Raw genomic sequence first — 26701 nt, 5'->3', positions numbered from 1 at the left:
AGGGGGGGGGGGGGAAAGGAACATGGGAATAACTTAAAAATAAAATCAGGTTGCATAAAAACTGTGCAATCTCAGCAAATGGAGTCCAAAGTTTTCCAAGTGTCTTTTATTTTTGTAGTTTTTTTGTCTTTTTTTTCAGAGTTGTCCCACACCCGGTTTTGGCGAGGAGGGAGACGGGGCCAGTTACCGCCTGTTTGGAGTCTCTTTTGTTTTTACCTCCTGGGTTAACATGTGCTTTCCGCAAACCAGCTCCTGTCCCGTCCCGTCCTTCTCGCCTTGAGCGACCACCCTCTTCGGCCGTGGAAGGAAGGGTGGGAGAGCACCGCTCCCTGGTCTTCCCCTTCGGACGTCTGTTCCCGCCTTGGGGAGGGATGAGAGGCAGGCTTACGCCGTCAGCCTGAGCGAACCTCCTCCTCCTCCTTCTGTCCCGGCCACCACCCAGCAGGTCGGCTTTGACCCGGCGCTGGAGTTTGGCGCAGGACCTCGCCAAACGGCCGCGGTGCAAAAACAGACAATTTATATGCTCAGATAGAAAAATATCAAATATAATAATAAATTTATGAAAGACCCATAACATATGCAATAAGTGTTTTACATTTGCTACAGAGGTTGTGGATAATCGTTAATGCAAGGCCATACATATCCAGTAGGAGACACACAAGTTATATTATATCTCAAATAAATGCTCGCCGTCCTCACCCTGGCGTATGATTTTGCTGATCGCAGCCTACACGTTACGGCTACCACGGCCACAGCCCCATGTGGCTGCTTTCTTGCCAACAAACAGCTCGAATGCAAAGCCAAGATCCGCTAGTCCACCCTGGTCGGAACATTCCTTGAATAAGTTTTTGTTTTAAAGCCTTATCTTCCACGACCACATTCCTTTGGCGTAAACAAAGACATTAATAAAGCAAGATTTGTGTGTGTGTGTGTGTGTTTTGTTTTTACACTAATGACTCCCTGTCTTTGTCGGGCCCACACTCACAGTCATGGGGCATGAGAGGGTCAGTCACCTTGATCACAATGTTGTCACCAAAGGCTCGGGTGACACTGTTATAAGATGGCGGAGAGGAAGAGGAGGACATTGTCTCTGACCTCTCCAACTCGGGGCTGTAGTGCTCCTTGATCATGGCAGCGATCAGCCCTTCCTTCTCGGGCGCCTCCTCCACGATGATGTTGACGTCGCTGGCTCTGTGGCGGTACAAGAAGGAAGCCTGCCTCATGGAGCGACGGAGAAGGTGCCTCCTGTAGGCCCTCTGGATGACCAGGGCGGACACCTCCTCCTGCTTCCTCCTCAGGGTGGTGGTGATGGGCTCGTAGGAGATCTTGGAAGGGTTGGTGGCCATGAACTTCTCCTCCATCTGCAGCTTGAGGGCGTCCATCTCGCCCGACTCGCCCAGCACCCTCTTGGTGAAGGCGAAGAGAATGTCCAGGCAGTGGATCCTGTCGCCGCTCACCATGGGGAGGTCCATGGTGATCAGCTTGAGTCTGTTGGGTTTGGCCACACGCAGCGGCTCCTTCAGTGCGTCCGCAAAGTCCGGCAGGGCCGAGTACTCGATGAACTGCGTGGCCTCCAAGTCAAACTTCTCCCACACCTCGTAGAACATCTCAAAGTCGTCCTCGCTGAGCGGCTCCGAGCTCTCCTCGGTGGCCACGCTGAAGTTCTCCAGGATGATGGCGATGTACATGTTGACCACGATGAGGAAGGAGAAAATGATGTAGCTGACGAAGAAGACTATGCCCAGCGACTGGTTGCCGCAGTTCCCCTTGACGTTGGTGCCCTGGTTCACCATCGTTGGGTCGCAGTCCGGGCTCTCAGTGTTGAGGATGGGGCTGAGCAGGCCGTCCCAGCCCGCCGACGTGGTGATCTGGAAGAGGCAGATCATGCTGTTGCCGAAGGTCTCAAAGTTGAACATGTCGTCGATGCCATCCTCCTTCTTCACATAGGCGAAGTTGGCCATGCCGAAGATGGCGTAGATGAACATGACCAGGAACAAGAGGAGGCCGATGTTGAACAGGGCCGGCATGGACATCATCAGGGCAAAGAGCAAGGTCCGGATCCCCTTGGCCCCCCGGATGAGCCGCAGAATCCGCCCGATCCGTGCCAGCCGGATGACTCGGAACAGCGTGGGAGACACAAAGTACTTCTCGATGAGGTCCGACAATACGATACCTGCAGAGGAATAAAGCAAAACATGTGGAGGAATGAACTGTAGATGTGGGTTTACACCGAAGATAGAGACAAAATGCTGGAGTAACTCAACGGGACAAGCAATAGACAATAGACAAAAGACAATAGGTGCAGGAGGAGGCCATTCGGCCCTTCGAGCCAGCACCGCCATTCAATGTGATCATGGCTGATCATTCTCAATCAGTACCCCGTTCCTGCCTTCTCCCCATACCCCCTGACTCCGCTATCCTTAAGAGCTCTATCTAGCTCTCTCTTGAATGCATTCAGAGAATTGGCCTCCACTGCCTTCTGAGGCAGAGAATTCCACAGATTCACAACTCTCTGACTGAAAAAGTTTTTCCTCATCTCCGTTCTAAATGGCCTACCCCTTATTCTTAAACTGTGGCCTCTTGTTCTGGACTCCCCCAACATTGGGAACACGTTTCCTGCCTCTAACGTGTCCAACCCCTTAATAATCTTATATGTTTCGATAAGATCTCCTCTCATCCTTCTAAATTCCAGTGTATACAAGCCTAGTCGCTCCAGTCTTTCAACATACGACAGTCCCGCCATTCCGGGAATTAACCTAGTAGCAATAAAGCAAAGCGTATGAGTCTGAGGAATGGTCCCGACCCGAAACGTCGTTTATCCATCTCTTCCCAGCGGTATGAATATTGATTCATCTAACTTCAAGTAACGCATGCACCCGTCTCTCTCCGTTCCTCCCCCACCCTGGTCATTGTACTAGTTTCATTGCTGTCCTGCTTAGTTTCACTGTTACACTCATCACCTTCTCCACAACCAACAATGGACCATTGTGGGCTTTGCCTTTCCTTGATCATCGTCGCTGCCTTTGATTTGTCCTTTTGCATACCTTTCATTCTATTGTTTCTTTGTACATTTTCATATCTCTCGGTACCCTGTCCCCTGAACCTCAGTCTGAAGAAGGGTATTGACCCAAAACGTCACCTATTCCTTTTCTCTAGAGATGCTGCCTGACGCACTGAGTTTTACTCCAGCATTACGTGTCCATCTTCCACATGTGCTGCCTGACCCGAGCTGGGTTAAAATGGCGAAAAATCTGGTGCATCCTGTACACGGACTCAGTGGGCTGTTTCTGTACATTCTGTATTTAATTGGGGATTGTACTTATGTATGGCAATAATCTTACTGAACTGAATGCAAAAAAAATGTCACTGTACCTTGGTACATGTGATAATAAAGAACACAGTGGCAGCACAGTGGTGCAGCGGTAGGGCTGCTGCCCTACAGCGCCAGAGACCCAGGTTCGATCCTGAGTATGCGAGCTGTCTGTATGGAGTTTGTACGTTCTCCCCGTGACTGCAGGGGTTTTCCCTGGGATTTCCGGTTTCCTCCCACATTTCAAAGATGTACAGGTTTGTACGTTATTTGTCTTCGATAAAAATCGTAAATTGTCCTGAGTTTGTAGGATAGTGTTGGCATATAGGGTGATCGCTGGTCGGTCGGTGTGGACTTGGTGGGCAGAAGGGCCTGTTTCTGCACTGTATCTATAAACTAAAAATCTGACAACTCTAGCATATGAACACAGTGGGCTGTTTCTGTATATATTTACTTAATCGGGAATTGCACTTATGTACGGCAATAATCTTAATAATCTTAAAGGTAAAAATAAATTAAAAAATCACTGTACTTTGACACATGCAATGATGAACCATTGAACCATGGAGTTACTCCAGCACTTCATGCACTGCAGAAGATTCCAGCATCTGCAGTTCCCAGTGTCTACATTCTACTGCTCCATTGCCTACTTTCTCCTTGTAGGGAGAATATCCCAACCTGAAACGTCACCTATCCACGTTCTCCAGAGATGCTGCCTGACCTGCTGAGTTACTCCACCCTTTGTGTCTTTTTTTTGTTGTAAACCAGCATCAACAGTTCATTGTATCACCATTTTATTATGGCTTCTTTAGTTTAGTTTAAAGGTACAACTAATTCCTACAACTAGTCCTTTTCGTCCCCAATAACTACCATGTGTCATCAAACAAACAATAATCAACATCAACTCAAGCCCACTGTGTTGATAACAGCCATCTGCTGAATGATTGGTTTAAAGATAGAGCATGGGAACAGGCCATTCGGCCCACCGTGTCCATGCCGACCATCAATCACCCTTCACACTGGTTCGGTGTTATCCCACTTTCTAATCCACTCCCTACGCATGAGGGGCAACTTACAGGGGCCTATCCACGTCCTCCAGAGATGCTACCTGACCCGCTGAGTTACTCCAGCACTTTGTGTTCTGTGCAAGATTCCAGCATCTGCAGTTCCTTGTGCCTCCATTGTACAGCTCCACACGAAATGTCCTCAAAGTATGCTTTGAAGACGTTCCCATGCCATGGAGAAGCTCCCGACCCAAAACGACACCTATCCATGTCCTCCACAGATACTGACTGACCTGCTGAGTTACTCCAGCACTTTGTGTTCCTCGCAAGATTCCAGCATCTGCAGTTCCTTGTGTCTCTCTCTGTGAACCTTTACTATCCATGTAACTGTACACATTTCTATTTAAAATAAACCTTGGTATCCTTGTATGTACGTCATTGAAAGGTCATGTGCAACATGCCCTTCAGAAAATAGTGTGCTGTCCTTGACCGCAAGAGTTCAAAACTAAACAGCATTTTCACCCTCCTGCTGTAGAGTGATATATTCTAAAGCAACTTTAATTATTTTTTAGTTAAGAGACACATTGACAGGCCCTTCGGCCCACTGAGTCCACGCCGACCAACAGTCACCCGTTCACACTAGTTCTATGTTATCCCCCTTTCTCATCCACTCCCTACACACTCGGGACAATTTACAGAGGCCGATTAACTTACAAACTCACATGTCTTTGTGAAGTGGAAGGAAACTGGAGCACCTGGAGAAAACCCACGTGGTCACAGGGAGAATGTACCACACACAGACTGCGCCTGAGGTCAGGATCGAACCTGGGTCACTGGCGCTGTGAAGCAGCAGCTCTACCCGCTGCGCCACAATGTGCTGGGACCCTGATCTCCTTGGCACAGCTGGATTTGTAGCCAGAATCCCAATGTACTCCAATCACTTTTATGTGTTCGTTGTTCTGCCGCTTGCAATAAAGTTATGTTTGAAGTTTTGCGTTGTTTATTTTTCATTTTACTGATGCAAATCATAATGATTTTCAGGTGCTCTCTAACATACGACACAGAGGGGTGAAGCTTTTTTATTTATCAGATATAAAAGACAGGTTTGATGTGTTAATTTGCTCAAGCTAATTTGTGTGTGAAAAGATAAAGGTGCAATTAGTCGCATGGATGCTTTCTATGAGATTACTTTTTCCACTCTCTGTGGTCTGATGCCAGCATTGGTGCAGGTGCTGTCATCTCATTGAGGGAGCTCCTGACACAAAACAAAACACAATATCCCTTCGATGTTACACACAAAACACTGGAGTAACTCAGCGGGACAGGCAGCAGCATCTCTGGATAGAAGGAATGGGTGACGTTTCAGGCCGAGACCCATCTTCAGACCCAAACATCCCTCCCTTCGATGCTTACTAGTATATGGGGCCTATTTTGTGGAACAAGAACAAGTTCCATTTGTATGGCATGGCAAAATTATTTTTAAAAAGAACTGCAGATACTGCTTTATACCAAAGACGGATACAAAATGTCGGAGTAACTCAGCGGGTCAGGCAGCATCTCTGGAGAAATAGGATGGGCGACATTTCGGATTGGGTCCCATCTTCAGACTGCGAAAAATGTAGAAACAAAGATCTGCAGATGCTGGTTTATACCAAAATAGATACAAAATGTTGGAGTAACTCAGCGGGTCAGGCAGCATCTCTGGAGAAATAGGGCAGGTTCACTTTTGTAGGTCGGGACCCTTCTTTAGATTGCCAAAATATTGAAACAAAGAACTGCAGATGCTAGGGATTAGCCAAACAGTAGAAGCCAAAAAGGTATTCGGGTCCCAGCCCGAAACATCACCTATCCTTTTTCTCCGTGGCAAGATTATGTTCAGTTATGGTCACCCTGTTATAGGAAAGATGTTGTTACATTGGAAAGGGTGTAGAGAAGATTTACAAAGTTGTCGCCAGGACTCTAAAGGGCCTGAGCTATAGGGTGAGGTTGAGCAGGCTAGGAGCACTGGAGAATGAGGGGTGATCTTATAGAGGTGCATAAGATCACGAGAGGAATACATAGGGCCAATGCAGTCTTTTACCCAGAGTAGGGGAATCAAGAACTAGAGGACATAGGTTTTTGAGGTGAAGGAGGAAAGATTTAATAGGAACCTGAGGGGCAACATTTTTACACAAAGGGTGGTGGGTGTATGGAAGAAACTGCCGGAGGAGGTAGGAGGCAGGTACTATCACAGTGTTTAAAAAACATTTGGACAGGAACATGGATAGGAAATGTTTGGTGGGATATAGGCCAAACACAGGTAAGGGGAGCTCGTGTAGATGGGGAAAGTTAGTCGGTGTGGACTAGATGGGCCTTTCTCCATGCCATATGACTCTATGACTCTAAAATGATGCAAGGTTTCATAGCAGGGATCGCCGACAAAATGTCTTCCAGTCCTAGTGCTGGCTATGTGTGGAATTCCTAGAAAAATCCATTAGTTCAGGGTAAGTGGGGATGGATCACTTTTCTTCCCGAGGAGTGAGGAAATTCGGCACGTCTCTAGAAATATATGTAATGACGGCCTCCACTGCCGTCTGAGGAAGTGAATTCCACGGATTCACCATCTTTGGCTAAAGAAATGCATCCTCAGGAGAAGGTGCGAGGTCAGGATTGAACCTGGGCCTCTAGTGCTGTGAGACAGCGGCTTTACCCGCTAGGCCATCAGTGCCGTACCATCTTCTTGCTCTGAACGTGGCTGTAAAGCATTTGGTGACATCCCGAGATTGAGAAAATGGGTTTGACAGATGCAAGCCTTTTATTACCTTTACTGGTGAGAAGCTCACGTGGTTTGGTTTAGAGATAGACAATAGACAATAGAAAATAGGTGCAGGAGAAGGCCATTCGGCCCTTTGAGCCAGCACCGCCATTCAATGTGATCATGGCTGATCATTCTGAATCAGTACCCCGTTCCTGCCTTCTCCCCATACCCCCTGACTCCGCTATCCTTAAGAGCTCTATCTAGCTCTCTCTTGAATGTATTCAGAGAATTGGCCTCCACTGCCCTCTGAGGCAGAGAATTCCACAGATTCACAACTCTCTGACTAAAAAAGTTTTTCCTCATCTCTGTTCTAAATGGCCTACCCCTTATTCTTAAACTGTGGCCCCTGGTTCTGGACTCCCCCAACATTGGGAACATGTTTCCTGCCTCTAACGTGTCCAACCCCTTAATAATCTTATACGTTTCGATAAGATTCCCTCTCATCCTTCTAAATTCCAGTGTATACAAGCCTAGTCGCTCCAGTCTTTCAACATATGACAGTCCCGCCATTCCGGGAATTAACCAAGTAAACCTACGCTGCACGCCCTCAATAGCAAGAATATCCTTCCTCAAATTTGGAGACCAAAACTGCACACAGTACTCCAGGTGCGGTCTCACCAGGCCCTTCAGCCACCTGAGTCCATGATGACCATTGATCACCATCGACACTAGTTCTATGTTATCCCATTTTCTCATTCACTCCCTGCACCCTGAAACCAGAACACCTTTAGGAAATCCATACAGTCATAGAAAGAATGTACAAACTGTGTAGACAGCAGCCAAGGTCAGGATCGAACCCGGGACTCTGGCGCTGTGAGGCAGCAGCTTTACCAGCTGCACCTAATCCCGTCCTTTGCTGCACTGTGCTACGTTCGTCTCTTTGCACCAATGTAACCACAACACTTGTCCGATGAAGGGTCCCGACCCGAAATGTTGCCTATCTACGTCCTTCAGAGATGCTGCCTGACTCGTTGAGTTACTCCAGGACCTTGTGCTCTACGCAAGATTCCAACATCTGCAGTTCCTTGTGTCCGCAATGCGTGCCTTAGCTCCTGAATAGTCACGGAGCACTGAAACAGGCCTTTCGGCCCATCGTGTCAATGCCGACCTTTTTGCCCATCTACGCTAATCCCATTTGCCCACATCAGGACCATATAGTACACCAGAAGATAAACACAAAGTGCCGGAGTAACTGAGTGGATCAGGCAGCATCTGTGGAGAAAAAGGATGGGTGACGTTCTGGGTCGGGACCCTTCGTCAGAAACCGTATCTGCAGTTCCTTCCAACACGGTATAGTTCACTGAGATGAGGAGGAATTTCTTTAATCAGATGGTGATGAATCTGTGGAATTCATTGTCACAGATGACTGTGGAGGCCAAGTCATTGGGTATTTTTATGGAGGAGATTGATAGATTCTTGGGTGTCAGGGGTTATGGGGAAAAGGCAGGAGAATGGGGTTGAAAGGAAAAGATAGATCAGCCATCATTGAATGGCGGAGTAGACGTGATGGGCTGAATGGCCTAATTCTGTTCCTAGAACTTATGAATTTATGAACCATTGCTCATTTATTCTTATGTTTACAGCCCAGCAAAGATTTCCTTGTTAAACAAAGCCAAGAGCATCTGAAGGATTACCCGTACACACCTGGAGCACAGGAGTCAATAGGAAGCAGAGAACCAGTGATAATCAATATGGCTCAATATGTGCCTATGACCTTGTAGTTGAGTCGATTTAATTTGATTTTATATGTCCTCAAGGGGTCAGATCAAATTTAAACTGATTATTCAGCCTTATCGTGAGTTTTAGCCAGCGCAAGACACCGTCCACGTACTCAGATCAGCTCAAAAATCTTTCTTTAAAATTTGCAACTATGTTTTTATGTGTTTGTTTTATTTTCAAGTGGCTGAGGGATTTATTTTTCCAGAACCAGCGCATTAAGGCAGCTGGAAAGGAATTGAAAAGGGAAGGAATTATCAGGGCAGTAGGGAGGAGCAGGGGGAATGGGAGATGGGGAATGTGAGAGGGGGAATGGGAGCAGGGGGAATGGGAGATGGCGGAATGGGAGATAGCGGAATGGGTGGAGAATGGGAGCAGGGGGAATGGGAGATGGGGGAATGGGAGCAGGGGGAATGGGAGATGGCGGAATGGGTGGAGAATGGGAGCAGGGGGAATGGGAGATGGGGGAATGGGAGCAGGGGGAATGGGAGATGGCGGAATGGGTGGAGAATGGGAGCAGGGGGAATGGGAGATGGGGGAATGGGAGATGGCGAAATGGGAAAGGAATAGGGGGGATTGGAAATGGGGAAAATGGGAATGGGGTTATTCTTGAATCGAACTGATACGGATCCCGTAACTATTCTGTGAAATTAAAGGCTATATACCAAGACAAACTGGGACATAAACAAGTGTCTGCTGATGCTGGTTATCACAAAAGGGCGCAGCAGTAGAGTTGCTGCCTTACAGCGCCAGAGACCTGGGTTCGATCCTGACTATGGGTGCTGCCTATGTGGAGTTTGTATGTTCTCCCTGTGACCACGTGGGTTTTCTCCAGATGCTCCGGTTTCCTCCCACACTCCAAAGACGTGCATGTTTGTAGGTTAATAGGCTTCGGTAAAATTATAAATTGTCCCTAGTGTGTAAAATAGTGTTGGTGTACGGGGTGATCGCTGGTCGGCGCGGACGCAGTATGCCGAAGGACCTGTTTCCATGCAGTATCTCTAAAGTCTAAAGAGGCTGTGTATAAAATTAAGAAAGGAAGTAATTGGGACATGAGGTTGGGAGTTGGCAGATGGAATGGGAATAACTTGTCCGACCTGGTAGTGTGGAGGGATCAGTCTTGGTGACAGCCTTGCATTATATGACTTGGATGAAGGCATGGGAAATTGGTAGTTTAGGATGGTCCTTGAGTTGGTTCAGTAGGTTGTTTGAAGGTGTGAGTGGGAGGAAGAAAAATAGCGGCAATACTTGGCAAGCCTTGCGTGTGGACTCAGTGGGCTGTTTCTATGCATTCTGTACTTAATCGACGATTGTACTTATGTACGGAAATAATCTTACTGATCTGTATGCAGAAAAAGAATTACACTGTACGTTGGTACACATAATAATAAAGAACTATCTACAACATTTAGCGGGTACTACCACAATGTTTAAGAAACATTTGAACAGACACATGGATAGGACAGGTTTAGAGGGATGTGGGCCAAACGCAGGCAGGTGGGATGAATGTAGATGGGTCACGTTGGTCGGTGTGGGCAAGTTGGGCCGAAGAGCCTGCTACCATACTGTATGACTCTATGACTATTATAAGGAACCAATGAATAATACTCAGGGATGAAATGAGGAGAAGAAGCAGAGTTTCATCCCACATATAAAACAGAGAACAGTACAGAAAGGACACAAGGTGCTGGAGTAACTCAGCGGGTCAGGCAGCATCTCTGGAGAGCATGGATAGGTGATGTTTTGGGTTCCGGACCCTTCTTCTTTCTACATGGAACAGTACAGCACAGGAATAGGCCCTTCGGCCCACAATGTCTACGCCGAACATGATGCCAAGATCAACTTATCTCCTCAGCCTGCCGATCCACACCCCTCCATTCCCTGCATGTCCATGTGCATGTCTAAAAGCTGCTTAAACGTCACTATCGTATCTGCCTCCACCACCACCTCTGGCAATGCGTTCCACGCCCCCATCATCCTCTATGTAAAATAATTGTGCCAAACATCGTCCATTCAATCTAGTTCTATGTTATCCCACTTTCTCATCCATACCCTGCACACTGGGGGGAATTTTACAGAAGCCAATGAACCTACACACCTGCATGTCTCTGGGATGTGGGAGGATCTGGCATAGGCAGCGACAGAGAAGAACGTGCAAACTCCACACAGAGGTCTGTATCGAACAAAGGTCTCTGGTGCTATGAAGCAGCGGCTCTACCAGCTGCGCCACCATGCTGCCCTCTTTTACCCAGCGCTCTTTTAACCGATTAACGTACAATCCCACGCATCCCTGGGGCAAGAGAGGAGAATGGAGCAGCCAGTGGGAACCCATGTGGTCACTGGGAGAACGCAGACAGCACCCGAGGTCAGGACGGAACCCGGGTCTCTGGCACCGTGAGAATGTGGGGCTACTTGCTGTGCCTCTGTGCCACCCTGTCGTGTGGGCATGTTGGTCTCCGTCTGCCGCTGAGAGGAGCGGCCAGTTAGCTGGCCTACTCCTTATTAAGAATAAAAGGTAGGCCATTCAGTTAAGAATAAGGGGGGAGGCCATTTAGGACTGAGATGATGAAAAACATTTTCACCCAGAGAGTTGTGAATCTGTGGAATTCTCTGCCACAGAAGGCAGTGGAGATCAATTCACTGGATGTATTCAAGAGAGTTAGATATAGCTCTTAGGGCTAACTGAATCAAGGGATATGGGGAGAAAGCAGGAACGAGGTTCTGATTTTGGACGATCAGCCATGATCACATTGAATGGCAGTGCAGGCTCGAAGAGCAGAATGGCCTTCTCCTGCACCTATTTTCTATGTTTCTATGTCAGGAGGTCTGCGATCATACCCACCGATAATGGAGAGGATCACCACCACAAAGTCGAAGATGTTCCACCCAACGGTGAAGAAGTACTGCCTGAGGGCGAAGATCTTTAGCGTGCACTCTGTGGTGAAGAGTACAATGAAGATGGTGTTGATGATGAAGAGGATCCTCTCCATGTTTGAGTCCATGTTGTCCGTCTCCACCATCATCGTCACCATGTTGAGGCAGATCAAGATCATGATGATGATGTCAAAGGCTTGCTTCGTGACCAAGTCGAAGATGACTCCCTGGAATCTATTCTGAAAAGCAGGAAGGGGAGACAAGAGGGATGATGGCACAACGAGGAGACAATTCCAAGTAGGGAGATAGACACAAAGTGCTGGAGTAACTCAGCAGGCCAGGCAGCATCTCTGGAGAACATGGATTGGCAACGTTTCGGGTCGGGACTCCTCTTTGAACTGATTGTAGTGGGGGAAGAGAAAGCTGGAAGAGAGGTTGAGAGGATGGAGGGGGGGGGGTGGTGGGGTGGGACAATATCTGGCTAGTCATGGGTGGAGGAACAAGGAACTGCAGAAGAACCCTTCGGGTCTGACGAAAGGTCTTGACCCAAACGTCACCTATTCCTTTTCTCCAGAGATGCTGCCTGACCCGCTGAGTTACTCCGGCATTTTGTGTCTGTCTTTGGCATAAACCAGCATCTGCAGTTCCTTCCTACACATTCCAAGTTGGAATCCTGGAGTGGAACACTCTTGTGTTAATTGAAAGACACAGCATAGAAACATGGCCAAATCTGTGCTGTATGACTTTAATCAAGGAAAAATAATATAAGGATAAACCTACATACCTGAAGTTCATTTTATAATCCCAGAACTTCCCAAAACCTCTGCTGCCAACAAATTACTTTGGATTAATCGATTGAAAGATACAGAATGCCATCAGGCCCTTCGGCCCACCTAGTCCCTGCCAACCCATCAATCACCCGTTCACACTAGTTCTGTGTTATCCCACTTTCTCTTCTACAACCTACACACTAAGGGCAATCTTACAGAGGCTGATTAACCTACAAACCTGCGCATCTTTCAGAGGTGGGAGGCAACCGGAGCACCAGGAGAAAGCCCACGCAGTCACAGGGAGAAGGTGCAAACTCTGCACCGAGGTCGAGATCAAACACGGGTCTCTGGTGCTGTGAGGCAGAGAGGCTCTACCAGCTACACCACTGCGCATCCCACTTTTAACCAGCACTCTTTTAACCAGAACAAATGCGAGGGAGTGATCAATGGTCAGCATGGACTTGGTGGGCCGAAGGCCCTGCGTCCATGCTGCATCTCTGAATCTAAAAATCATTTACTGTCCATCTCAAGATAGCTTGGAAACAACTTTCTTGGGCAGATGGGCTTTTACCAACTGCTCTTGTGAACACTGAAGACCCGATAAACTTGTTCCTTCCCCCACCGCTCACAGCTGGACTTTGGCCTCCTCAATGAGTTCACTGAGGGACTTCCTGCCCATAATTCTGAAGAAAAAGGATGGGTGACGTCTCGGGTTGTGGAGAAAAAGGATGTTGTCTTTATCTCCGATCACTTCTCATGGCTCAGAGGGAGCGACATTACATTTAGAGTAATTTACGATTTAAAATTTATTGAGACAATTTAAATGAACTTAAACATAGTAAACTTAAACATATTTAATTATTTCAAGTACTTTTCAGCATTTTAAATGATCTTTTAAGAAAATATCATCTTTTTGTCTTTTAACAACATTAATTTTGCATTGGACACAAGGAACTGGAGATGCTGGAATACAAAGGACACAATGTGCCTGGGTAACTCAACGGGTCAGGAGGCATCTGTGGAGAACATGGGCAGGCAATGGTTCGGGTCAGGACCCTGCTTCAGACTGAAGAAGGCTCTTGACCCAAAGGTGTATCCACCTATCACTCGCCAGGGAGAGTGCTTGACCTGCTGAGTTATTCCAGCACGTTGTGTAATTTTTTTCAGCATTTTCAGCAGCGGATCCATTTGTAAAATTATTTTAAAATATTTCTGCATGTTTGTGAATGCCAGAGACAATCAGAAATACTCGGAGTGCTTCGATGGATTTGACAGCTGGTAATACTTCACTATCAGGGCTCTTACCAAAGGCCTTGGGATAGGTTTCTGTGGCTTCTTTGAGCCAAGTTTCTTCATTGCATTGTAGTATTTCTTCTGTTCCTCTGTCATGAAGATGTCCTGACCACCTAAGTGGAGGGGGAAACGAGGGTACTGTTATTTTTCACAAAGTCACCATCGGCTTCTTCCTGGAATTCAATCATTAAACTGTTTACAGTTTAAAGGAGATGTGCGGGACAAGTGTTTTACACTGAGGGTGGTGGGTGTCTGGAACGCACCACCAGGGGTGATGAGGGAGACAGATACTTTACTTTAGACATTAGAGATACAGTGCGGAAATGGGCCCTTAGGCCCATCAAGCCCGGGCTGCATTTAGAGCATTGTGTTCAGTTCTGGGCACCATGTTGCAGGAAAGATGCTGTCAAGCTGAAAAGGGTACAGAGATGATTTATGAGGATGTTGCCAGGATGAGCTATAGGGAAAGGTTGAGCAGGTCGGGACTCGAATCCTTGGGACACAGGAGGATGAGGGGTGATCCCACATGAGGATGAGGGATGAGAGGTGTACAAAATTATGAGAGGAAAAGATCAGGTAGATGCACAGACTCTCTTGCCCCAAGGGGAATCGAGAACCAGAGGACACAGGTTGTAGGTGAAGGGGGAAAGATTTAATGGGAATCTGAGGAGGTAACTTTTCACACAAAGAATGGTGGGAGTATGGAACGAGCTGCCAGAGGAGGTGGTTGAGGCAGGGACCATTGAAATGTTTAAGAAGCAATTAGATAGGTTCATTGATAGGTTTGGAGGGATATGGGCCAAATGCAGGCATGTGGGACTAGTGTAGATGGGACACGTTGGCCGGTGTGGGGCACGTTGGGTTGAAGGGCCTGTTTCCGTGCTGTATCACTCTATGACGCTAAGTAAAACATACATCTGGACTTTAACGGATGAGTTTGGTACTTATCTTTCTCTTCTGCTGGTTAAAGTTATCAATGATGACACCGATGAAGAGGTTCAGGGTGAAAAACGAGCCGAATATGATGAATATCACAAAGTAGACGTACATGTAGGTGTTGATCTCATAGTCGGGCTGTTCACCGATCTGCAAGAGGAAAGGCAAAGTGAGACATGAGGGGGAGAGAGGGTGAGGGAGGGACAGAGAGGGGGGAGAGAGAGGGGGGAGAGAGAGGGGGGAGCGAGAGGGGGAAGAGAGGAGGGAGAGAGGGGAGAGATGGGGAAGAGGGGCAGAGAGAGAGAGGGAGGTAGGGGGAGAAGAAAGAGGAGGGAGAGGGGGAGAGAGAGACGAGTGGAGAGAGGGGGAGAGAAGGGGGAGATTGAGTGGGGAGAGAGAGCTTCTGTGTTCTTATGTTCTGTAGCACGGTGTGCTGTTCACCAGAAGTGTGGTTCAAGAAATGGCTCCCAACCACCTTGCCTGGGACAATCGGGGATGCGCGATAAATGCTGGTGTTCCCAGCACTACACGGATCATGAAAATGAATGCAAAAATAAACCATCCTTGCTCAGAAAGAAATGCTGGAGGAATCTCAGCAAGTCAGGCAGCATCAGTGAGGCAGGAAACCAGTCAAGTGACTCGCAATCTTTGATTTTAGGTTTTAGAGATACAGCACAGAAACAGGCCCTGTGGCCCAATGAGTCCATGCTAACCAGCGATCACCCCGTACACCAACACTATCCAACACACCAGGGACAATTTGCAAATTTGCCAATGCCAATCAACCTACAAACCTGTATGTCTTTGGCATGTGGGAGGAAACTGGCGTAGGAAACCCATGCTGTCATGGGGAGAATGTAAGAACGTACAAACTCCGCACAGAATGTACCCGCAGTCAGGATCAAACCCGGGTCTCTGGCGCTGTAAGGCAGCAAATCTACCGCTGTGCCACCAGGCCGCCCCTGGGGATAATCCATCATTGCTTGTTACAAATTCTGAGCTCTCAGTCTGAGGAAGGGTCTCTGGCCTGATGCCGCTCGACTGGCTGAGTTTCTGCTACTGATTCCAGATTCCAGCGCCCCCCATTTTGTCAGAAAGATTAGCTGCTCCCTTAGCATGTCTGCGTGAAAGCTCCAGACTGAACACCACCCCCTCCCACAGACAGCGAGTGTACTCTGTTCACACAGGGAACTGCAGGTGCTGGTTTACAAAAAAGGACACAGAGCGCTGGAATAACTCAGCGGCTCAGGCAGCATCTCTGGAGGACAAGGGCAGTCGAAGTTTTGGGTTGAGATCCCTCTTTAGACTGATTTATAGTAAGGGGAAGAAAGGTATATTGGGGGTGGGGGGGGGGAGAGCACCTGGCTAGTCGTAGCTGGAGAAACAAGGAACTGCAGAAGAACCTGTCTAAAGGAGGGTCTTGACCCAAAACGTCACCGATCCATGTTCTCCAGAGATGCTGCCTGACCCGCTGAGTTACTCCAGCAACTTGTGTCTATCTTCAATGTAAACCAGCATCCTTCCTAGACGAGGAACTGCAGATGTAAGTTTTCAGGAAAAAGAGGCACAAAGTGCTGGAGTAACTCAAAGGGTCAGACAGCATCTGTGGAGGACATGGATAGGGGACGGTTTGGGTCAAGACCCTTCTTTAGACGGGTCTCAGACAGCTTTGACCTTGGCCTGGAGAAGGGTCCCGACCCAAAACGTAACCTGTCCATGTTCTCCTGAGATGCTGCCTGACCCGTTGAGTTACTCCAGCACTTTGTGTAAACCTTTTTCGTGTAAACCAGCATCTGCAGTTCCTTGTTCCTACAGGTGAGGAGGATTTGAGTGGAAGACGATCTCTGATCTGCTCGGAAGCTGGACCACAACTAGGCAATGAGGAATTCTTACATTTCTTGAGTCCACAGCAGCGTACATAATGCTCATCCAGCCTTTGAAGGTTGCCTGGAAAAAGAGGAGAAAATGAATAAAGCGACCCGTGCTCTCCACTCCTTAATCATAGTAAGAAATCATTAAGTGGTAATATGGTTACGTCATTGGACCAGTTATCAATAGGCTTTAGACTTTAGAGATACAGCATGAAAACAGGCCCTTCGTCCCACTGAGTCCGTGCCAGCCAGAGATTACCCACACACTAGCACTACCCGACACTCGAGGGACAACTTACAATTTTTTTACCGAAGCCAATTCACAGTATCTACACTTCTTTGGAGTGTGGGAAAAAACCGGAGCACCCGGAGAAAACCCACTCCCAGACCATCACGCAAACCAACCCCCCTCCCATTGACTCCATCTACACTTCACGACCATCTTACCGGGACACTCCCACTTCTCCCCTCTCCCATCAGGCAAGTGGTACAGAAGTGTGAAAACGCACACCTCCAGATTCAGGTGCAGTGTCTTCCCAGCTGTTATCAGGCAACTGAACCATCCGATCACCAACTAGAGAGTGGTCCCAAGCTACTATCTACCTCATTGGAGATCCATGGACTATCTTTAATCAGACCTTACTGGACTTTATCTTGCACTAAACATCATTCCCTTTATCATGTACCTGTACGCTGTGGACGGCTCAATTGTAATCTTGTATAGCTAACTGGTTAGCACGCAACAAAGCTTTTCACTGTACCTCGGTGCACAAGACAATAAAGAGTGAAGAAGGTTAGACTTTATTGGCTTCCATCACTGAGGAATGTGGGGAATCCGCTGTGGTGGACGTTTATGTTAACTTTCATGTAGTTGTGTGTCTGGTTGCTTTTTCTAGTATGACTGTATGGTAGATTGAGTTTCACCTGAATTGGTACGGGTGACAATAAAATATCTTTGAACCTTTTTTGAACCTTTAAAACCTCAATTTTATATATTTCTATCAGGGCTCCAGGCAACTTTCAGAGTTCCAGAAAAAAACAATCCAAGTCTGTCCAACTTGTCTATGTTGCTAATACCCTTAACCCAGGTATCATCTACCAACCCTATTTGTGTCTCTCATAATTTTATAAACCTCTACAATGTGAGACCTTTCTCTTACATGACCACATTGTCCAAAAGACCTTCATTTAGGATGGCCTGACATCATAGAGTCACACTGCATGGAAACAGTCAAGTCAAGTCAAGTTAATTTTATTTGTATAGCACATTTAAACACAACCCACATTGACCAAACTGCCGTACATCAGTGCAGGTACTAAAAAAGACCATACAATAGCACACAAAGATAAAGAGTTTACAGCGCCCCCTCAGAGGGCCTCAAACGCTACGGAATAGAAGCAGGTTTTGAGCCTGGACTTAAAGGAGTCGATGGAGGGGGCAGTTCTGATGGGGAGAGGGATGCTGTTCCACAGTCTAGGAGCTGCAACCGCAAAAGCGCGGTCACCCCTGAGCTTAAGCCTAGACCGTGGGATAGTCAGTAGCCCCAAGTCGGCCGACCTGAGGGACTTGGAGATAGAGTGGTGGGTTAGAAGATTTTTGATATGGGGCGGGGGGCAAACCCGTTTAGGGCTTTGTATGTGAATAGGAGGAGCTTGAAATCGATCCTGTACCGTACTGGGAGCCAGTGGAGAGACGCCAGAATCGGGGTGATGTGGTCCCTTTTAAGGGTACCCGTCAGGGGTCTCGCTACGGCGTTTTGGACCAAATGCAGGCGGGACAAACCGTTCAACCCAACACATCCATGCCGACCAATGTGCCCCATCTAAGCTAGTCCCTGTCACCTGTCCAAATGTGTAGGAAGGAACTGCAGATGCTGGTGTACACCGAAGATAGACACAAAATGCTGGAGTAACTCAGCGGGACAGGCAGCATCTCTGAAGAGAAGGAATGGGTGACGTTTCGGGTCGAGACCATTCTTCAGACTGAGAGTCGGGGGGAGGGAAACTGGAGATATGGAAGGGTACAAAGAGAACGTAAGGTGCGGAAAGGACAGATCAAAGCAGACGATGATCAAGGAAATGTACAATGCCTCATTGATGGCTGAGGGGAAGGAGGAAATGAGGCGTCTAACAGTAATTCCCACCTGTCCAAATGTCTATTCATTGTGCCACTCCCCTTATTCAAACATGGCAGTATTTGAAATCACAATGCCAAGCTCAAACACCCAAGTACCAAGTAACTCCAAGATAGTTCACTCACTTCACCACATTTCCCTGGGCCCTCGGTCAGCTAGAGGGAGCTCTTCCCTCTGGTGGAGTGGTCGACAAGAAAGTGGCATAACCTTAATTTCAAAGTTCGACCATTCATGGCTGGTGTTGGGTTTTGACATCCTGAGCAGTGTTAGCGGAGACACAGGGAACTGCAGATGTTGGAATCTTCAGGATAACACAAAGTGCTGGAGGAACCCAACGGGTCAGGCAGCATCTGTGATGGGAACGGACAGGTGATGTTTCTGGCGGGCTCTGAAGAAGGGTCCCGGCCGGAAACGTCACCTGTCCATTTCCTTCCGCAGATGCTGCCTGACCCGTTGAGTTCCTCCATCACTTTGTGTTTCACTTTAGAGAGAGTTTAATTTAGAGAAACAGCATGGAAACAGGCCCATTGGCCCACCGAGTTCACATCGATCACTCATTCACCAGCTCTATGTTCTCCCACTTTCGTATCCTACACAATATTTACAGAAGCCAATTAAACTACAAACCCACACGACTTTGGAATATGGAAGGAAACCGGAGGACCTGGGGAAAACCCACGCGGTCACAGGGAGAACGTGCAAACTCCACACAGACAGCACCCGTAGTCAGAATCAAACCCAGGTCTCTGGAGCTGTAAGGTAGCAACTCTACCACTCCGTCATTGTGCCGCCCATTAATATTGCTCGGTAATATTAATAATGCAGCAACTGCACAATTTGATCATGCTTTATTCCAAGCTAATGTTTCCATAATTCTAACTGAGGGTATCGCAGAGGGTGAGCAGGCAGGACATGATAGAAATGTTAAAATGCTCCATATTTCAGTTATTCAGTTTAACTCTCAGGGATCAGAATGAGGTAGTGTTTTCCAGCCGCCTGAGATGTTAATAATATCACAGCACCCTTGAAAGATCACCTCAATGTATTTTCAATTCAAATTAAATACCATGAACAGCAGATCTAGGTGCTGACTTCTTAACCCTCCACTCCTTATTTACAATTATAACAGCATATTCATCTTCACGTACAGAACACCAGCCTTTTAGTTTAGAGATACAGCGCAGAAACAGGCCCTTCGGCCCTCCGAGTCCGCGCCCACCAGCGATCACCCCGTACACGAGCACTGTCCTACACACGAGGGACAATTTACAATTTTTACCAAAGCCAATTAACCCACAAACCTGTACATTTTTGAAATGTGGGAGGAAACCAGAGCACCCGGAGAAATCCCACACGGTCATAAGGAGAACGTACAACCTCCGTACGGACAACACTCATAGTCAGGATTGAATTTGGATCTCTGCCGTTGTAAGGCAGCAATTCTACTGCCACTGTGCCACTGTGTCGCCCTTTCTTCACAAAGAGCTGATTTGCGTTAGAGGAGTTGCCCCGGCATCAAATGTATAGTGACTCCCTCAATTCAACCCCCCCCCCCCTCCAGCTCCCTGTGTAGTTATGGGAACTTCTGATCCTCAAGTCCTCTCAAAACATCAAACAGACTCTTTCCTCTTCCCCAATCAACGACAGTCAAATCTACCCTCGTAACATTTTAGATTCAGGTTTATTATTGTTACCTGTACTGAGGTACAATGAAAAGCTTTGTATTAAATGCTATCCAAACAGATTAGATATATCATACATTTATACAATCGAGCCAAACTCAAATACAATAGGTGGAGCGAAGGGAGAGATAGAGAGTGCAGAATATAGTTCTTAGCGCTGTAGTGCCTCAGTTCCAGGGACAACGTCCAATGTCCGCAATGGGGTAGAGGTGAATCGGACAGTATCCAAGCTTATGGAAGGACCGTTCAGAATCCTGATAACAGAGGGGATGAAGCTGTTCCTGAGTCTGGTGGTGCGCACTTTCAAGCTTCTGTACCTTCAGCCATCAGGGGAGCAAGGAGAAAACGGAATGACTGGGATTGGACAAGTCTTTCATTAAGTTGGCTGCTTTTCTGAGGCAGAAGTGTAGATGGAGTCTATGGAGTCTGCATTGTTTAGAACATAGAACAGGCCCTTCAGCCCACAAAACATGATGCCAAGTTAATATTCTTTGCCTGCACGTGACCCCTATCCTTCCATTGCCTGCACAGCCACGTGCCTATCTGAAAGCCTAGTCTTTGGCATTTCCACCCTGGGGATGAAAGGTTCTACTCTATTCGTAATTAGATAAACTTCTATCAAGTCTCTCCTCAGACTCAGACGCTCCAGAGAAAACAATCCTAAATATAGTTAATACCCTCCAATCCAGGCAGCATTCTATGATGTAGAAACAAGGAACTGCAGCTGCTGGTTAATACCAAAGATAGACACAAAGTGCTGGAGTAATGCAGCTGGTCAGGCATCATCTCTGGAGGACATGGATAGGAGTCATTTTGGGTTGGGACCCTTCTTTAGGCTCATCACGCCTCTCTTAAGCACTTTGAGTCTATCATTGGTATAATCGAGCATGGTATCATCCCTGACTTAAATAACTGGTTTTGAATTTTCTCATATCGTGAGAACTCTTCCTTTCATGCCCCTTTACAACAAAGTAATTAATAAACCCTTTCTTATAGACTCATAGAGTCATGCAGCACGGAAACAGATTGTTCAGCCCAACTTGCCCACGCCGACCAAGATGCCCCATCTACACTAGTCCCACCAGCCCACATTTGGCCCATATCCCTCTAAACCTTTGCTATCCCTGTACCTGTCCCAATGTCTTTTAAATGTTGTTAGTGCACCTGCCTCAACTACCTCCTCTGGCTGCTCGTTCCAAATGACCACCATCCTCTAAGTGAAAAAGTTTCCCTTCCATTTCCTATTAAATCTTTCCCCTCAACTTTGAACTTATAATGGCTCACAATCAAACTTATAAATCTGCAAGCATAGGGCAATGTGTGACAGGATTAGCAAGATGATTTGGACTAAAGCAGGTTTGCGGAGCGTAATATATAACAGAAAATCGTTCAAAGACATTAAAGTCCATTTAGGTTTTAGTTCTAATTTTTTAGGTTTTAGAGATACAGCATGGAAAAGCTTTGTATTACTGTTTACTGTTTGGCCCGCAGGATTTACTGTTTGGCCCACTGAGTCCGTGCCGACCAGCGATCTCACTAGTTCTATCCTACACACTACGGACAATTTACTGAAGCCAATTAACCTACAAAATCGTATGTCTTTGGAGTTTGGGAGGAAACCAGAGCACCCAGGGAAGGTCCACCCGGTCACGGGCAAAATGTGCAAACTCCACACGGATAGCACCCGTAGTCAGGATCAAACCTTGGTCTCTGGCTCTGTAAGGCAGCAACTCTACCGCTGCGCTGCTGTGCTGTCCATGTGCAAGCCGTACTGTTTCCAAACAAAGGTGGTTGTGAGTTCTACAAAAGGCAGCCCTATCAGACTGAGACATCCCAGCTTGTTGTCCATTCAATGGTGTTAAATTTAGATCACCTTTACATCGGGGAGACTGAGCGTTTCAAATGCAAATTGAATGCTGTGATTCTGTGCCTTGTTAAATTGGTGTGTAGCCGGAAGTCCGGTTGCTAGGAGACACACAAAGGGGAATGAATCAAATCCAGGAGCAAATGGCTGCTGCGGAGAGGGAGATTTTGGAGGAATGTTCCACCAATAACTCATGGGGATGACGGGAAGAGGCAGTCTGTGTAAATGGCACATACAGGTTAAAACCCCACAGGGAATGGGGCGACACAGTGGGTAGAGCCGTTGCCTCACAGCGCCAGAAACACGGCTTCCATCCTGATCCTGGCTGCTGCCTGTGCATAGTTTGCATATTCTCCCCATGACCGTGTGGGTTTTTTCTGGGTGCTCAGGTTTCCTCCCACATCCCGAGGCGTGCGGGTTTGTAGGTTAATCGGCTTTGGTAAATTGCCCCTACTGTGTAGAGAGTGGATGGGAAATTGGTGGCACAAGGATGTGAATGTGGGATAACATAGAACTAGTGTGAACGGGTGATCAATGGTTGATGTGGACTCGGTGAGCCAAAGGGCCTGTTTCCATGCTGTATCTCTCTGTCTCGCTCTAAAAGTGGGGTAACATAGTATGAATGGGTGATCGATCACTGGTCGGTGTGGACTTGGTGGGCCGAAGGGCTTGTTTCCACGCTGTATCACTAAATTAAACTAAGCAGTGTTAGGTCAACACTCAGTGTGTAGAGGAAGAGTTACACATTCTAATAACCTTAACTGTGTTAGTCAACTTCAGTTCAGTTGATGGGTCTGGTTGGGAAGAGTGGGAGATTTGCTTCACTGAAAGTTAATGAGACGTTTGGACAATTGGACAGTTTCAGGCTATAAGTTCTGAGACTGAAAGTCATGGATACAGCATAGAAACAGACTCTTTGGCCTAATTTGCCCACACCGACCAACATACCCCATCTGCACTAGTACCACTGCATGCATTTGGCCCATATCCCTCTAAACCTATTCTATCCATGTACCTGTTTAGATGTTTTTTAAACATTGCAATAGTCCCTGCCTCAACTGCCCCCTTTAGCAGCTCATTCCATACACCCACCACCTTTTGTGTAAAAAAAGTTGCCCCTCAGATTCTTATTAAAATTTTCCCCCCTCACCTTAAACCTATGTCATATCATATCATATCATATCATATATATACAGCCGGAAACAGGCCTTTTCGGCCCTCCAAGTCCGTGCCGCCCAGTGATCCCCGTACATTAACACTATCCTACACCCACTAGGGACAATTTTTACATTTTACATTTACCCAGCCAATTAACCTACATACCCGTACGTCTTTGGAGTGTGGGAGGAAACCGAAGATCTCGGAGAAAACCCACGCAGGTCACGGGGAGAACATACAGTCCTCTGGTTCTTGATCTTTAGTTTAACGATACAGTGCGGAAACAGGCCCTTCGTCCCACTGAGTCCGGGTCGACCAGTGGCCCATGGATGAGCACTATCCTCACACGAGGGACAGTTTTTTTACAATCTTTATCAAAGCTAATTAGCCAACAAAGCTGCATGTCTATGGATTGTGGGAGGAAACTGGAGCACTTGGAGAAAACCCACGCATGTGGTCAGAGGGAGAACGTATAAGCTCCGTACAGATAGCACCCTTAGTCATGATCGAACCCAGGTCTCTGGCGCTATAAGGCAGCAACTCTACCGCTGCGCCGCCGTGCCGCCACTTACCACTTGGAGCAAGGCGAGGTAGCCCAAGCCAACATTATCGAAGTTGACCTTCTCGTTGACCCATCGGTACGCCGAGCTGTTCATGGCGTCGCAGTCGCTCTTGTTGTTGATAATCTCAATGGGGTAGGGATCCCCGCTGGTGATGTTCTTGCACTTGTAGAACTTGCCCGCAAACAGGTTGACCCCCATGATGCTAAAAATGAGCCAGAAGATGAGGCAGACGAAGAAAACGTTCATGATGGACGGAATGGCGCCCACCAGCGCGTTGACCACCACCTGGGTTTGGATTCAACGTGGAAATGGATTAGAGCCGTCGTGGGCTAATGCGGGCGACAGTCTATGCTCTGCTTCCACTTACTCTGTACCCCCAATGTCAGCTGGCCAGGAAACACCTTTTTAAATTAAAGTCTTTCTTTGCTATATCCTCCAGAACTGTACTGAGAAGGGGAGAGAAGGAGACCTCAGCATTTTGCCAAGACTGTATGCTAGCTGTGTAATGGCGGCATGGTGGTACAGAGAGAGGTACAGTTGCACCATCTCAGGAACTATTTCTGGCAAATCTATTCTAAGCCAGACCAAAGGGCCAAACGGAGGGGGCAGAGACCCCGGTTCGATCCTGACCACGGGCGCTGTCTGTACGGAGTTTGCACGTTCTCCCTGTGAACGCGTGGGTTTCCTCAGGTGCTCCGGTTTCCTCCCACACTCCAATGACGTGCAAGTTTGTAGGTTAATTTAAATTTGATAAAAATTGTATATTGTCCGTAGCGTGTAGGATAGTGCCAATGTACGTGGTGAACGCCGGCCGGCACGGACTCAGTGGGCCGAAGGGCCTGTCTCCGTGCTGCATCTCTAAAGTCTAAAAGACTGTGGAGCCATTAGCTCCAGAGGCTTGAAATCAGTACTTCAAAAGGGGTTGAGGACATAAGGAACTGCAGATGTTGGTTTGTAAAAAAAACACAGAGAGTGCTGGAGTAACTTAATGGGTCAGGCAGCATCTCTGGAAAACAAGGATAGGTGACATTTCGAAGGTCGGGACGCTTCCCTTAACCTTAAACGTCACCTATCCACGTGGTCCAGAGATGCTGTCTGACCTGCTGAGTTACTCCAGCACTTTGTGTCTTTCTTTTTCTTCAACAGGAGTTGTCAGCTCTCCCAGTCTCGCATGGAGAAATGGGACCATTGTTGTGTCGTTTATTTCCCTTTTGATTGAATTGGTTGCAAGATACAGCATGGAAACAGGCCTTTCCGCCCACCGAGTCCATGCTAACCAACTAACATCCGTTCCCTCACTAGATCTATGTTGTCCCACTTTCGCATGCACTCCCGTCGCACCAGGGGCAACTTTACAGAGGGCCGATTAGCCTACAAACATGCATATTTTTTGGAATATGAGAGGAAACCAGGGCACCAGGAGGAAACGTAAGCGGTCACAGGGAGAACGAGCAAACCCAACACAGACGGCATCCAAGGTCAGGATCGCACCCATGTCTCTGGTACTGTGAGGCAGCAGCTCTACCAACTGCACCACCGTGCTGCCATATTCCGTCTAGGCACTGGTGCCTTGGTGCTGAGTTCCACAGTAACAGGAACTGGGCTGCTTGGGTGACAATAGTAGGTTCCACGGGTACTTTCCGTGGTGAGATCCTTGTAAACAACCTCCAAAGGAAATCAATCCCCTCCAGCACATCTTCACGTTGCGTTTTGTGTGGAGACGGTACATTGGGGCCACTGGCCTCACACAGAAGGCGCTCAATTTATGCTATTTGTCTCGGCGGCCACTGCAGAGGGGTACAGTGTAACACAGAGCAGGGGGGTGAACACCAGGGTCTTCGGAGCGGTGTGTCCGCACGGCTGACCGAACCGCACACTCACGCGTAACCGTAGCTTTCCGCATGCCCAGCAGTGGCTAAAGTGCATGCAGCGAAGAAACCCCCGCAGCGGGAACATGCACCCATTATTCATTCTCCATGATTCTTTGCCGGAGAACAGTCGCTGTTTGAGGAATCGAATTCAAGTTCTTTGTAAAACAGAACAAAGGCGGGCGGGCGGGCGAGCAGGAATGGATTGCGAGAGTGGTCAGAGACTATCGGCCGGGTATTCACTTCCATGTTGGACCCCATCCCCAACATCTTGACCACCTTACAACGTGATCTGGGCCCCAGTGGGAAGACTGTCTGATTTGGAAATATATCATCATATAGAAACAGAGAGCTGCAGATGCTGATCAACACACAAAATGGACTCAAAGTGCCGGAGTGGCTCAGCAGGTCAGGCAGCATCTCTGGAGCACACGGATAGGTGACGTTTCGGGTCGGGACCCTTTTTCAGACTGGAGAAGGGTCTCGACTACAAATGTCACTTTTAGTTTAGTTAAGTTTAGAGATATACGGCGTGGAAACAGGCCCTTCGGCCCACTGAGTCCACGCCGACCAGCGATCACCCATTCACTAGTTCCATCCTACAATTTACAGAAGCCAATCAACCTACAAACCTGCCGTCTTGGGAATGTGGGAGGAAACCAGAGCACCCAGAGAAAACCCACGCGGTCACAGGGAGAACGTACTAACTCCGTTCAGACTACAGCCGTGGTCAGGATCAAAACAAGGTCTCTGGCGCTGTGAGGCAGCAACTACCACTGCGCCACCTCTATCCATGTTCTCCATGAGATGCTGCCTGACCCGCTGAGTTATTCCAGCACTTTGTGTCCTTTGGGAAATAT

The 26701-nt window shown here is 47.7% G+C and overlaps 1 protein-coding gene across 1 annotated transcript in view; it reads right to left on the bottom strand.

Annotated features, from left to right (window-relative positions):
- Positions 1-942: 942 nt before the first annotated feature.
- Positions 943-26701, bottom strand: part of LOC144607404 (sodium channel protein type 1 subunit alpha-like) — a 207613-nt gene continuing 181854 nt past the window's right edge. The window contains exons 21-26 of the mRNA XM_078424239.1: positions 23983-24258; positions 16594-16647; positions 14709-14850; positions 13777-13877; positions 11670-11940; positions 943-2173 (exon numbers count right to left, since the gene is read on the bottom strand). Coding sequence (XP_078280365.1) covers positions 945-2173; positions 11670-11940; positions 13777-13877; positions 14709-14850; positions 16594-16647; positions 23983-24258 — 2073 coding nt within the window. The 3' untranslated portion in view covers positions 943-944. The remainder of the gene's footprint in view (positions 2174-11669; positions 11941-13776; positions 13878-14708; positions 14851-16593; positions 16648-23982; positions 24259-26701) is intronic.

The sequence above is a fragment of the Rhinoraja longicauda genome, chromosome 2 (genome assembly GCF_053455715.1).
Source record: "Rhinoraja longicauda isolate Sanriku21f chromosome 2, sRhiLon1.1, whole genome shotgun sequence".
Classification (NCBI taxonomy): Eukaryota; Metazoa; Chordata; class Chondrichthyes; order Rajiformes; family Arhynchobatidae; genus Rhinoraja; species Rhinoraja longicauda.
Note: the sequence above shows the minus strand (reverse complement) of the source record. Positions and strands in the feature narration are given on the sequence as shown.